This window comes from Phalacrocorax carbo, chromosome 21 (assembly GCF_963921805.1).
Source record: "Phalacrocorax carbo chromosome 21, bPhaCar2.1, whole genome shotgun sequence".
Taxonomy (NCBI): domain Eukaryota; kingdom Metazoa; phylum Chordata; class Aves; order Suliformes; family Phalacrocoracidae; genus Phalacrocorax; species Phalacrocorax carbo.
Window position 1 is genome coordinate 7,728,656 of NC_087533.1, and position 13,547 is coordinate 7,742,202.

General features: G+C 53.2%; 1 protein-coding gene across 7 annotated transcripts in view; it reads right to left on the bottom strand.

Moving 5' to 3' along the window:
* Positions 1-13,547, bottom strand: part of CEP164 (centrosomal protein 164) — a 48,587-nt gene that overhangs the window by 12,093 nt on the left and 22,947 nt on the right. For all 7 annotated transcript variants that reach the window (XM_064470717.1, XM_064470722.1, XM_064470721.1 and 4 more), the window contains 16 exons: positions 11,502-11,720; positions 10,086-10,217; positions 9,154-9,370; positions 8,495-8,572; positions 8,108-8,239; positions 7,708-7,830; positions 6,994-7,137; positions 6,765-6,848; positions 5,846-5,914; positions 5,341-5,519; positions 4,676-4,802; positions 4,181-4,248; positions 3,802-4,009; positions 2,994-3,101; positions 1,770-1,884; positions 162-509 (listed from right to left, as the gene is read on the bottom strand). In XM_064470717.1, the coding sequence (XP_064326787.1) occupies positions 162-509; positions 1,770-1,884; positions 2,994-3,101; positions 3,802-4,009; positions 4,181-4,248; positions 4,676-4,802; positions 5,341-5,519; positions 5,846-5,914; positions 6,765-6,848; positions 6,994-7,137; positions 7,708-7,830; positions 8,108-8,239; positions 8,495-8,572; positions 9,154-9,370; positions 10,086-10,217; positions 11,502-11,720 (2,351 nt within the window). The remainder of the gene's footprint in view (positions 1-161; positions 510-1,769; positions 1,885-2,993; positions 3,102-3,801; positions 4,010-4,180; positions 4,249-4,675; positions 4,803-5,340; positions 5,520-5,845; positions 5,915-6,764; positions 6,849-6,993; positions 7,138-7,707; positions 7,831-8,107; positions 8,240-8,494; positions 8,573-9,153; positions 9,371-10,085; positions 10,218-11,501; positions 11,721-13,547) is intronic.

The window sequence follows — 13,547 nt, forward strand, 5'->3', positions numbered from 1 at the left end:
GCCCTTCCTGGAGCGAGGTTCTCGTTCCTTATCTCATTAGCACCCTTCCTGCCAGCAGCACCAGTGGATCCGGCCTTACCAGCATCGGCAGGTGAGCCGGTTAGAGCCTGCGGAGCTCTGACATCACAAGTCACGGGCAGATGGGTTAATAGCAGACTTACCTGGGAAATACTTGTGCCATTTCTCTGCCAGGATGCTGTCCACTGACTGCCCAGCTGCGAAAGAGCGACTAGAGCTCAGCCCAGTGCTCCAGGCCCACTGGTCTACCAGAGACACCCCGGCGGAGGGCACCAGGGAGCCACCTGCCTGAAGTCCTGCCAAGGAGGCGTACGTAGAAAGAGGGATGCCGTCGCAGGGCGTCGAGGTGAAGAGCGGAGACTGGCGGTTGTTCAGGGAGCCCAAGATGCCGAGGACTCCGTTCAGTTCACTAGTGATACGCTGCAGAGAGTCTGTCAAGTACTGGATCTTGTCCAGCTGGGGGGCAGGCCGTAAATCGGTTCTCAAATCAACTGGCAGAGGAGAGGGGAAGAAAGGGGTCACTGGGAAGGCGAGGGAGACGCTGCCTCCCTGGTGGGAGACTCACTTCCCACCCTGCGTTGTGCTCCGAGCTGAGTTTGGTCAGCATGTGCCAAGTGGGATAGAGAGGCAAAACCTGGCTTTGCTTGCAGCCAGAGGAGATACAGACTGCCAAGGAGGATTTGTGCCTTGGAGGCTGCCTGGCCACAAGACAGCAAGGACAAGATCCTCCCGTGCTGCAAGAACGGGGCCTGCAGGACAAGCCTGGATATGCATTAGTGCGTGTGTTTCACCTCCCTGCTCCGTCTCTGAGTTCTACCGCACCCTGTGCCATGCAACCACCAGCATAATGGTGGTTCCCTGGCAAATGGCAAACCCTTTCAAGAGCTGCACCTCCCGTGCTGGAACCCCCCACCACTGCACCCCAGCTCTCAGACGAGACCCTGGCACAGGCAATCATGCTTTACTTCGGTGGTCCGACCGCCCACAACCTGAGCAGGAGGCAGAATGGATCGGTTGGTTACACCTCACACGCCCGTGAAAAGCAAAGCGCTCCCGCTAGGACCAACAGGACTGTGCTGATGCAAGGGCGCTCATCTTATGGCGAGAGAAAACCCTTAGGTTTCACGTGTGCCTGCAAATATTTTACTGATCAGGGTCAGAGAGACAACCCCACGCTGGACAGATTGTCAGTCTGTTGCCATAGGGAGGTTCTCCACATTTTCTTTAGGCTTCAGCCTTGCCAGCCCTTCTGCAAGCAGCGCAGCCCTCCTGCCTTCCTGGCTGTTCATGGGGAGCCTTTCTTCCCACCTGCACAACTCCAGTTACAGGCAGCTGAAGGCAAACAACACAGCACAAGCAGCAGACAGAGGGAACTGCGGCAGCCTCTCCTGCCAGGGGTGCGAGGAAGAGGAAGCCCGGACACCTGCAGAAGGGCAATGCAGTTCTGCAAGAGCAGAGGGAAGAGCTGAAGCCAGATTTTATAATCCACTCTAAAAAGAAAGGAAGAGACTTAAAAGGCAAGTGTGCACAGATTCCATCCTCTCGTCTGCCACTACTGGCAGGAAATAAGTTTTTCAAACACAACGTTATACACAGAGCAGCCCCGGTCGCGGCTAGCAGGCCCGCCTTAGACACTAATGAGCACAAGTGAGACAACAGAAGGTTGTCTCAGAGGGGCCAGAGGGAAAGCCAGAACGAGGCCTACAGCATTACAAGTTGGGCGCAGTGTATCCAGCCAGTCAGGCACTCACATTTAGGCGCATGTAGATTTATGCTGGATGTGCTGTTTGTGTCCTCAGAGTTGCTGAGATCAAAAGTCACCATCTTCTTGCATGCAGCACTCTTCAGCGTATCTTCATCTGAAAGCTGGTTAAAAGAAGGAAAACAATGCCAACAACACCTGCTGTTCTGTCCCTGAAACATAAAAGCCACTGGAATACTGCCTACAGCTAGTCTGCATGGGCTGGACTGCGCAGACAGGCATAGGGCAAGCAAAGGCAGACTCATCTCCAGTCCCCGACAGCAAAATCTGCAAGTCAAGAGACTGCTCGCTCCCTGGAAGAAGCACAGGCCGTCACCGGAGGCCAGATCTGACAGCCACGTGAATGGGCCCTTCTAGGCAGAAGTCAAAGTAGTCTGTGCTTTAACGAAGCCTCAAGGCTCTCGCGTGGGCTGGGTTCTGTCTTTGCACCAAGGACAAGTGCTTGACCATCAACGGTCTTGTGCTCTTGCATCTGCTGCTGCTCTGCCTAAGGCCACGTGGTCCCAGGCAGAGCTGAACAGATTCCAAGGCTTGCCTTGGTCAGGAAAGCAGACTCGATCCTAGCTCACATGAGGTGACCTGCCCTTGTTTTCTCTAAGCTCAAATCACGCAGCTTTTCCAGGCTGCTTTCTGTATCTGCCCTGCAGCCACGCACTTAACAGTGAGTCCAGATGTCATCAGCAGAGGGGAGGCAGAATATTCGCCATCTTGACCAAGACATAGACAGTTAATAAGACATCTAACATTCCGTTGTGATGTTTTAGTTTACGTGGTAGGATACTTCAGCATATCGGCATTGACAGAGAATTTGTTTCCACCCTTGTGAGAAACAAGCTTCCCACGAGCCAGTGCACGCAGCAAGCTGCCACCGCGGAAGGAAGCCTCCATCCCAAACCCCAGCCCACATCTGTCCTGTTGCCTGCAGACGTACTGAATCCCGGGGCTCAGAGTTCAAGTAAGGTTGTCGTTCCCTCCACCTTGGAGACTAGCCTTCTCTCACCTACCATTCTCAGACAGACCCGCCATTCTGCGCTCAGAATATGTTTCTAAAATGCAGCCCCGCTGGCAAACGCCAGTGTCTGGCCCCAGCTACGCAGCCCTCACAGGGACCCAAAGCCCTGCAGAGGCGCCAGCCTAGGGGAGGAGCCAGGAGCTCTGGGCTGGGTGGGAGCGCAGCTGGGCACGCCCAAGCAACGGTGATGCTGGTGGTTACCTCTTCCAGCAGCGAGGACTCCAGCTGGCTTAGTTTCTCTTCTTTCTTCTTCAGCAGCACCTGCCCTTTCCGCATAGCCGACTTCATCTTGTCCAACTGCTTTGCTTCCTGCAGCGGATCAACAGCCAAGCCAAGGAGGAAAATTCAACGGGAATGGCCGGAAATCATCTACATTAGTGGTCATGGTGACTTGCATTATCTGCAGGACGCGGGAATCCTTCTTTCCCTACCAAATGCTTTCCCCATTTTCTAGGCCCCAAGAGCTCCAACTAGTGACCAAGCCCCTGGAACCTAGCAAGCTGCTGAGCACCGGCTGCACTGCAGCGCCTGCTCCGTGCAGCCTTCCTAGCCCAACACACGCACAGCGGAACAGAACCGAAACTGTTCGGCCATGCAACGCTCCGTTAGCTGTGGGCTATGCCTGCACACCCGCGCGCCCTCGGCCACTCATCTGATGCACGGTAACATGCGATCCAAAGCCTAAGCTCGGTTCTCATTACGCCCGTTCCTCAGGCACTGCACTTGCGCTGTGTTCCTGAACAGCCCTCTTCACCCTCCTGAAAAATCTAAGGCCTGGGAGGGGAAGGACCCTAACCCTTGTGTTACGATGAGGAAGACACAAGCAGGGACAAATGCCGCACATCTGACATCAAAAGGCACGCGCGATCTGATTTCTGGGCGGACCGAACACCCACAGCTGCCGCCTGTCACTGCACCCGCAGAGCCAGGAACCGATCCCAGGGCTGTGGATTCATTGGCGCGGCCGCGATGCCCGACATCTGAGCGCCGGCAGTGTCCAGCGACTCACCTCTTCCAGGTTCTTGCGCACACCCTCCAGGAGCTGGGAGCTGTCAGGATCCTGCACCACCTCCTGTGCTTTCCGCATATCTTGGCGCCACTGCTGCTTCGCAGCTTTCAGCGCCGTGTGCCTCTTCCTCATGGAGCGGGTCTGGCGCACCAGGAACTCCTTGGCATTCCTGATGGAGATCCCTTCTGCAGAGATGTAGCTCCTGACACTACGCAAAAGAGAGAGGCGTGCTCCTGGCTGTGCCATCCCGCAAGCCTCGCGCAGCACCCTCCCCAGACGCGCACCGGCAGCGCAATGCGCGTAACCCCAGCAAAAACCATTAGCTTGTAAAACCAAAGCAAAACCAGCTTCCAGAAGCAGCTGGCATACGGATACTCACTGATCGAACTGGAAGTCGCTGTCCTCGTGGCTTGGAGAGGGTGGGGAAGCCGGCTCTCTGGACGAGTGCTGAGGAGTTCAAACATTTCAACACCTAAGAAATACGTACGGGGAGCAGAACCCCAGTATCCCACACGCATCCAATCAGGAGCAAAAACCCGGAATGGCACCGCCGCGGTGTATTGCCCACATCCAAGACCAGTGCCAGGGATGTTCTTTACGGGAATTTTAAAAAGCAACCAGGACATCTCTCTCCCTGACTCAAGCCCTGCTTTTGCCTCCAAGGGCACTCAGGTATCCAACACTCCTTTCCCCCCCAGCAATAACAGACAGAAGCCAAAAAATGCTACCGGACATACTGATGTCCCCTGGCAAAGGAAAATGCACCGCCGCTTCTCAAACACGTTCACGCAGAAGGAACAAAAGCCAGGATTTTCAAGGGAGTTACAGCCTCAGATCTCAGAAGGCAAACACCTTTACTGTGGGCTTTACTCACAGCTTGAATAGTTTCTCTCAGGTCTTCAACATGGAGCTCAGCTTTCCTTCTCGGAGACTCCACACTTTCTTCTGCCTCCAGGTCTTTCAAAGTCTCCTGTTTGCTCCTGACAGCTGCCTCCAACTCACTGCCCCAAGAAAAGGCAACAGTGGCGGCACTTGATTAGACCCATACTCTATCATCTGCAGCGGTGTCCAAAGTGACCTCCAGTGTCCAGGAGGGAAAGGGCCACAGGCGTGCAAGACACCACTGGTATCACGTCTGCGGTGTGAAGTGTAACGCCTGGCTGGGCAGGGAACCACGGCTTCACACCCTTACCCAGAAGCTCAGCTACCTTAGGAAAAATCTTTTCCTTGCATTTCAATGCCCCTCTCAAAGCATCTTGTTAATCTCACATGACAGATGTGGAGAGGACAAACAGATTAGCCTGAGAAGCGGAGGCAAAGGGACAGATTTGCACAGCGAGGTATTAGTAGCTCTGGAAACAGACCCCAGGACCTCCAAGCCCTCGACATGTGGTAAAACCACCATTTGGATTCTGAAGGAATATGGCCCAACACACAGGAGGCTCAGAGGTAAGGGAGAGCTCCAGGTTAGGTTAGAGGGATTTCTGTTAGGGCATAGGGTGGCTTTTTTGCATTAGAGAAAATTTCTAATGCGCACACCTGATGCGTTTCTGCAGCCTCTGGCTTCGGGTCTGCAACAAGTCCACCTGGGCCTCCAGCTCAGCTTTCTGGTCCTGCAGCTCTTCAAAAGACCTGCGCAGTTGCCGAATGGACTCAAGGAGGCTGGCGTGCTCCTTCCTATGCTCCTCTAGGCGGAGCTGAGAAGCTAAAGCAGCTTCCTAGAAGAAAACCAAAAAAGTCCTTGCACTAATTTCCCCAAACCAACGTGAAAGGCACACAACATGCAAGAGGCTTGCTACTCGCACAGTTCACGGGAGGTCCCAGAGCTACAAATGCACTAACGCCACGTGCCAGTCCTGGAAGGGCAGGACTATGTCCTCTCTTTGGGAAACAGCTCAGAGCTATTCACGCTCCCAGCAGGATGGCACTCCAGGCTGAGGCAGGGAGGGACTTTCAAGACTCAAAATTTAGAAGCAACAATCTAGCACGTTCCCCTCGCCCCCAGAAGAAAAGCAGCACCTCACCAGAGCTAAAACATACATACATCTCTTTCTAGCTCAGTCCGCCTGTCTTCATCCAGCAGCTGCTGCCTTTTCTTTCTCAGAGACTCCTCCTATGTACAGATGAGGAAGTAGGTGTCAGAGCGAGGTGACTGCTGATGCTGAGCAGCGCGTGAAGTACAGAGGCCGGGCCTGAGTCTCCAGACCATTTCAAAACACCTGAGAATGGTCGTCAGTTTTGCTTTATTCCCTGCCTCACGCACGCACTCAGGATCCCCTGGCTTTATTTGATTTCAAGTGAGAAGCTGGAACTATTTCCATTCCTGTGGGAAGAACCCCCCCTTCCTACTCAGCGGCAAGAGGATTCAAGGCACATGGCCATTTCTGCAGGATCTTGCTTTTGTGAAGCCTCTCGTTGCCTCCAGCTTCTCTCCACCTTTTTACTTCCTCACTCCAGTGCTGCTTGGAAAGGAAGGGCTGACAGAAGCAAGGTTATCCACAGCCCTTGGCACAGGCCCGGACTTCGAGATCTGGCAGGCAAGAGCATCAGCCAGTGATTTTTGCCAGCTCCACAGGAGGGTTTGGAACGCTTCCCTCTCCCACTCTTCTGCCCAAGATCCAGAAACACTCATTCCTTTTTCGCAGCAGCAGGCAAAAGAGGAGGGAAATCAGAAAGGGACTGACTACAATCCGAAGTTATGCTGAGCAGGACATGCTGCCTTGAAAGGCTTTTATGATGTTACAGCTGCCTCCCAAAGCACTGACTTTCCCTGCAAACATCAGCGTGAGCCCATACCACGAGGAAGGCGTAGCCCTGCTCTGCCTTGTGATGGAAGCTTTACCTGTAACTTGGATGGCAGCAAAATCCCTGGCTGAGCACTTGTGAAGAGTCCCCAGTGAGGAAGCGGCCAGAGGAGCAGCACAGGCTGGGAAACCTCTGCCAGCCCAACAGGGCAGACTCACCTGGCTAAGGAGCTGCACTGATCTGGCTTGGACATTCTTCATGCGCATTTCAAGCTCGTTCTCTGATTCCTGGAGTTTTCTTTCCTGCACAGAGATGCTGAGTTAAAGAGAGAATGGTACAAGTTCCCCACTCACCAGGCAAAGCTCTGCCACCAGCAGGAACAATGAAAACCGGCCATCCCCAAGCAGCCAAGCCACAGCAAACTGCTAGGCAAAGCGTCCTCCTCACCTTCTCCCTGTGCCTGTGCTGCAACGCCGTAAGCCGCTCATCCAGCTCTGCCCGCAGAGCTTTCACCTCCGCTTCGTGAAGCTGTCGGAGGCGCACCATCTCACTTCGCAGGCCTTCAAAGAGCTCCGCTCTTTGCTTTCTCTCCTGTTTGTTGCAAAACACAAATAAGAACAGCATCTGAGCGAAGCACAGGGTTCTCCAGCAAGCCAACGTGAACACCCAGGACGCGCATCCTCTGGAAAGGCAGCCTACCACACAGCAGCTCCTGAGTAAACACCAGGTGCAGCACATCAACACCTCCTGCTTACAGGGACCACATTGTTAAGGGAATGGCTCAGGGAAGAAGAAACAACCCATGAAACCAAGGTTTTGTCACACACTGCTGACTGTAGGGTCTGAAATGGGAGGCAGAAGGCTTCCCAGAACGGGCACCTGCAAAAATGTGAACAACCTTCTCTCGTACAGAGGTCCACGAACACACGCGGAAGTTGCCTGCACAGAGGATATTTCGACAGCTTATCCTTATAACCCTAGCCGAAATTCACTTTAGATCACGGCAACAATGCCCAGTTCTCCTAGCAGAAAGGAGATTTCCAATTCTAGGAGCGGCTGAGACAGGCAAGCCTGGCAAGCAGCCGTGCCAGCCCAGGTACAGCCCAGCTGAGCGAGCCACGGCAGTCACCTCCCAGATTCACTGCTCTCCCCGAGCAGTACCTCCTCCTCATACTGATCCCGAAGCCGTGCGAGGACCTCCTGGTGCTCCTCTTTCATCCTCTCCATCTTCCTCTCATGGTCTTTTTCCACTTCATGGCGTTTCTCTCTCATAAGCTCGCTGAGCTGCAGGGAGAACATGGAAAGATATTTCCCCAACCTACAGCGCTGCGCTACGGTGGCCTCCCAAGAGATCAGCCTCTCACATGAGCAGAGGGAATGAAGTTCAGAGTACCTTCTAAGTGGGCTCAGGCCGTGGCCTGGGTGGTACAAAGCACCCTGGCGAGGTGAGGTGCTGCAGGGGTGTCCTTTCCCCTAAGGCAGGGATGTGGCCTCTCCGACCTCACCACGCATCCAAGGAGAGAGGGTGAAGAACCTTCAGCAACCCAAGATGAGTACTTGCCTCGTGTTCGTATTCCGTTACTTGATACGCTTTTTGCTGTACTTTCCGCTCTGCTCTCTGCAAGTCGTCACGCAGCCGAGCCTCCTCGCTCCTCTGTGCCTCTGCTATCTGGGTTTGCAGGCTGGAAATGACCTGCCATGAAAGCCGCCCACAGAGACTTGTCACCCTTCTGACAAGATCCATTTAGTGCCCTCCTACAGACAGCAAGCACCACGCCGGAGACCGGCGTGTGCAGTCTCACCACCCCCTACTTGGAGCGTGTCCAAATGCTGAGCTAGACCAGAACCACGTTTAGGAAGTGGAAAAAAAATGACGCCACCCTCCCTGGCCACCTTTGGTGGCAGCGTGGGAAAAAAACATTTCCGTTCTAAGGCCACCATCTTTTACCTTACGATGCTTCTCTTCTGCTGCAGATTTCAGCTGCTGGAGCTCAGTCGCAAACTGTTTCTCTAGCTCTTCTACTGCCTACGGGAACATGCGCAAGACAGACTGCTGGGAAAGCTCTATTTGCGGGGACGTGCTGCGCAAGATGCATTCGCAATTCCCATCCATCCAGAAGCATCGAAAAAGCACAACGGTAAACCCCTCTCCAACTGGATTACCACAAGGTGCCTTTACTCTCTGTGTGCTTTCCCTCCCTCCTCAACAGATCTCAGGGATGCTGTGCTGGAAGGCCTGCAGACTGCCTCCGTTCAAGAACTTCAAACTCTCTGGATGACTACAGCAGCAGCCAAAGGGGTATTCTGATCTGATAAAATGGCTCGCTTTAGCTTGGCCAAGACACACAGTGGCCTGTCTTTTCTTCAGATGCAACGTGGCCATTTAAATACTACTTTAATCACCGCTGAAATAAGTATTGGGGGAGACCTCCTCCCCACCTCAGCCGTGCCTCTAAGAGCACGCCTAACATCTTTCCCTTACGTTTAAGGCAGGCATTATTAAATCACGTGCAGGCATTATTTCATCTCAACACTTCAGCATTGCAAGGCAAGCCAGGTCAGCATGAACAGCCCGGGTCTGGCCCTAGCTGGCAATAAACATCTCACCTTCTTCTTTTCCCCGTCTAATCTCTCCTTAAGCTCACTCAGGAATTGCTCCTTCTCTTGTTCCAGCCCGATCATCTCTTTCTGCTGAGCTTCCTCTATTTCCAGCTTCATTTCCTCCAAAACAAGCTGCTGCTGCTTCTCCAGGCTCTCCTTCTCCATTACCTGCAGGGATTCCCACTCTTCTCTTAGTTTCTGCAGCGCGACCTCTTGCTCCGCCCTGGTAGGTTTGCAACGAGAGCAGAGACAAAAGCAAGTTAGAATTTGGTACCTCACTGCTGGGCCCCACGTGGGAGCCAGAGCTGACAGCGGACACTGCTGTAGGAGAGGACACGCAAGCCACAAGAAACTGAGAACCACGGCATGCAGATCCACAAGTGGCTCAAGTAAGGCCTTGGCAATATAGAGCGAAGCAGGCAGGTGGAGACGTACCTGTCAGCTACGTAAAAAAGAAATAGCCAAATGTAAGTTTTCCAGCGCCTGCCTTTTCTGCCTCCCCCGTTGTTTTACCAGGCCTTAAGAGCCGTTACACAGAGGCAGCCACTCAAACCAAGGCACGCCGCCGAGTGCAGCTACCCTTGTAGACGTCATTCCTTTCACCTCCGTGCCCCTGAGTCGCGCCTGGTCCAACCCTACAGCAACACCCCTCTCGGGACACTTCCGTACTACCTGCTTATTTCCCAAAATCAGATCAGCTCTGAGGCAGCGGAGCTGCTACGTTAGGGTCCGTCGGCTTTACCTTCTACCAACAGACGGCTCCCCAGCACGTAGGGCATCACAGCTAGCGCTCGTACTTCCTGCCGAGGCAGGGTACCGGCTACGGGAGGCTCAGGCAGGCTAGTACCTCCGCTTCGAGCGGCTGCTGGTGGCATGCAAATGCTTTCCTGCCAAACCGCAGAGTTTGTGTCCCCAGGGATGGCAGCAACACTTTTTACCTTAACTTCTCCTTCTCTGCCTCAGTCTCCGAGGTGATTTTGGCTCGCAGCTTTGCAAGTCTCTCGGTCTCTTCTTTTCTGACACGCAACTCTTCCTCCTCAGAAACCTTTGCCAAATTTTCTTTTAGAGTCCTGAGACATGAGCAACCGGGGGGAAAAAAAAGAGAACAAAAGAAAAAAAGGAGAAGTTCAGGAGGCTTTAATACCCTCAAACCACTCCCAAGACCTATAGATCAGCTGCTGCTCCCGCTAGCTGTGCCTGCCCGAGTGATGCATTTCCAGGGCTCCAGGCCATTCATTCTCCTCCACACCTTCAGAACCTGGCTGCTGGCTCCGGAGCCACAGCCCCCGAGCACCCAACTTCTGTGCTCCGTTTTTAAAATGCACTATATCATCATAGGTGGCACTTGGGTGTTTTTTTTCCCTGGTAAATGAAATCAACTCCTATCAAATGAAAGCAGGCTCCCGGCCAAGGTACCTGGATGCATTAGTACATCTGTAAGCTGCAGATTTTTGTGTAACACCCTTTTTACTACTGCTTTATTACTGCATAGACATTTTTCCCTTCAGGTGCAATTTCTGCATCTTCCTTTGCACCCAAGACAGCATTCCCGGGACATGTCGTGTCAAGATACAGTTTCTGGCCGGCTCAGTGTGCTAAGAACATAGGTATCAAGGCCACCTGAAATGAAATACAAGCCTTGAGAGACCAATCCCCCCAGGGAGAGGACACAGTTCCCAGCGCTGCTCTGCTCCCTGGATTGCTATTAGGTCCTCGTGCACTGGCTGGGTTTCGCACAGACATCCGTGCCCTATTCCTTAAAGGCTTGTTTGGAAGTCCCTCTGTAAAACGTACAGCACCAGAGTTTCAGTGCGCCTCTGGGGTAACCTCATCTCCTCTAATGCTCCAATTTCCCATCCTGTTACTACCATTTAGCCCCGGATTTGAGTATCTGCCAGGTGGTAAAGCTCCACGCACTGAACTGGAAGCTTTTCCCAGGTTAGCCATAAGAGGCAGGTTCAGAGCTCGGAAAGCTGCATGTGTATTGAACCAGAGCTCGTCTTGCAAGACATGGGAAGATACTCTCTTGCCTGTATTGGAACGCGCTTTCCTGAGGCTCACTGTGCTCTCCACACATCTGCTTTAAGCACTTACAGCACTGATAGCAGGCCACTATTCATTTCAAGATGTGCAGACCCTCACACACAGGATTGTCCCTGCCAGGCAGAGAGACCCGTACCCCTCCTCCCCAGAAGCCTTGTTCTGGCCTCCTTTGCCCACAACTCCACAAAGCAGCACCACTTTCAAGGTGGTGGCCTGTAACAGCACAAGCCCGTGGCCACCAGCAATGAAACTGCAGCTAGGAAAGGCTCACAGGAGAAATAGCAGGAAGATGGAGTAAAAGAGGAACGTACCTGAGGGATTTCTCTTTTTGCTGATGAAGCTTCTGAGCTTCCTCCTGCTCCTGCTGCCTCATCTCCTCCTGGAACTGCTGAATTTTCTCCTTTTTTGCTTGCAATAAATGCATTTTCTCTTGCTCGAGCTCCAGCTCCAGCTCCTTGGCTATTCCCTCCAGGGATTCTTCACTAGGCTCGTTCAAGGACTGCTCGTGTTTGATCTCCTTCTCAGGTTGCCTACCAAAAAGAGAAAGCTCCTTTGGCAAAAGGGTGACAGAAAACTGAATAACATGAAAGAACAGCAACACCCCGCCAAACGGTGTGAACTCCAAACCAAAAGCCTCAGAGCCACCTATTCTAGAAGCTTCGCTGTCAGCACAGGGGACGGACGTGCAGAATCCCCATGGGACTGCAGCCACCGCAGCGTAGACGGCTGGGGGGCGCAGAGGCAGAAGGCAAGCTTGCTACAGGAAAGCACTCTACAAGGCTGTTGGGGAACACGCAGCACATGCTCAAGCTTTTGAGCAGCACGTTTTCTCAGGTAGCAGCTCGGGGATGCCCCCACGCGCTGCTGGTGGGCCCTCTCGTTGACTCCCAGAGAAACTGACAAATTATTAAACGCTGCCCCAGCGGCGTTCGGGTCCGGAACAGCCCGTATTTTGGCCCGCTAGAGCTCACCTCGCAGGGGCAACACGGTCTCACTTCACGAAGGGTCTAGCAGCTAGGAAACGCTGGCTAGGGCTGCCAGGCACAAAAGCAGATGCAACCAGTACCGGTTTCAGCCCAGGGACTGGCAGCGCGCTTCTGACGGACCAGATATTTTTCTGCAATTGCAATCTAAAGTGCGCTGGGAGTTTGCCAGCTCTAGGCAACAGAAAACCCTAAGTGCTCCAAAAATTCAAACCCAATCTGTTTCTAATTAAGTTTTTTTCAGACGGAGCAGCAAAATTGTAAGGTCTGAGAGAGGCTGAAGGGGAAGGAGGGGAAAATGAAGATTAGTCTAGGGAAAGACTTTTTATTCTTTGCTAGTGAAAGCCGGAGCAGCAAGGTCTCATCATGCTCTGAGACCGCGAGCATAAGGCAGAAGGGCTTCTGTTTTGCCAGGAATCTGGGAAATAACAGCCACAGTAACATAGCTTTGAGTCAAAAGGGGAAAAGTCACCTATGCAGCCATTAGTAAAAAGAACAAGACAGAGGAAAGAGCCATCGGATTCTGGGAAAATGCCGCTTCACTAGTGCTCCCCCCGTAACGCTACGTGCTCTAGGCCCAGCTGCAGAGATGCCCACAGAAGGTGTCCTTTACCAGGCTGCTCTGCAAAGCAATTCTGCCACTTCCACCTTTTTAATCACGTACTTCCTTTTGCCCCAGTTCTTGCTTCAAAAGGCATCCAGCCAACACACGCACAGTTACACAACTCCACACAATTCCTAATAGAAAAAGGGAGATGCTGCGCTGGTCTCGGCATCAAAGAGCGCTTCTCGACCACTTTGTCCTGGGAGACACACTGCCTATTTTTTCCAGTTGCATCTGCTGATCTCTCATTTGACACAGAACGCAAAGTCAGCACAATCGCTTCTACTGAGATCTCTCGCAGTGGAACTGCGGGTACGTATCTGCAAAGACCACCAATTTAGTACCGCAACAGACCAATGGCTTTTGCAGGGAACCTGAGCTCTGCCATCCTGCGCTCTGGCCTTATTATCTCAAAGCAACCGATGTTCCCAGAGACTGTAGAAGAGGGGTGATTGGCTGGGTTTTGTTGTCGTCCCCCCCGATCTCAGCAGGGGAACTCAGGAGCCTGTGTGAGCGCGTTTATCAAAGGAGGGCGAATGCTTGCAGCCTCGTTAGCGACACTGGTAGAAAGGAGGCTTTTCCAAGTACAAAGCAAGCGGCTCTTTCTCTGTACCACGGAGCCCTGCACCACAGACCCCAAGGGCCGAGCTGCTGTTCTCACCCTCCGCGGTACAGACTGCTCACTTGGCACTCTTGCCAGCGACACAGCTGCTTGGCTTTGCATATGGAGACGTTCGAGCTCTGCGGTGCCCACCAAACCGCGTCTCCTA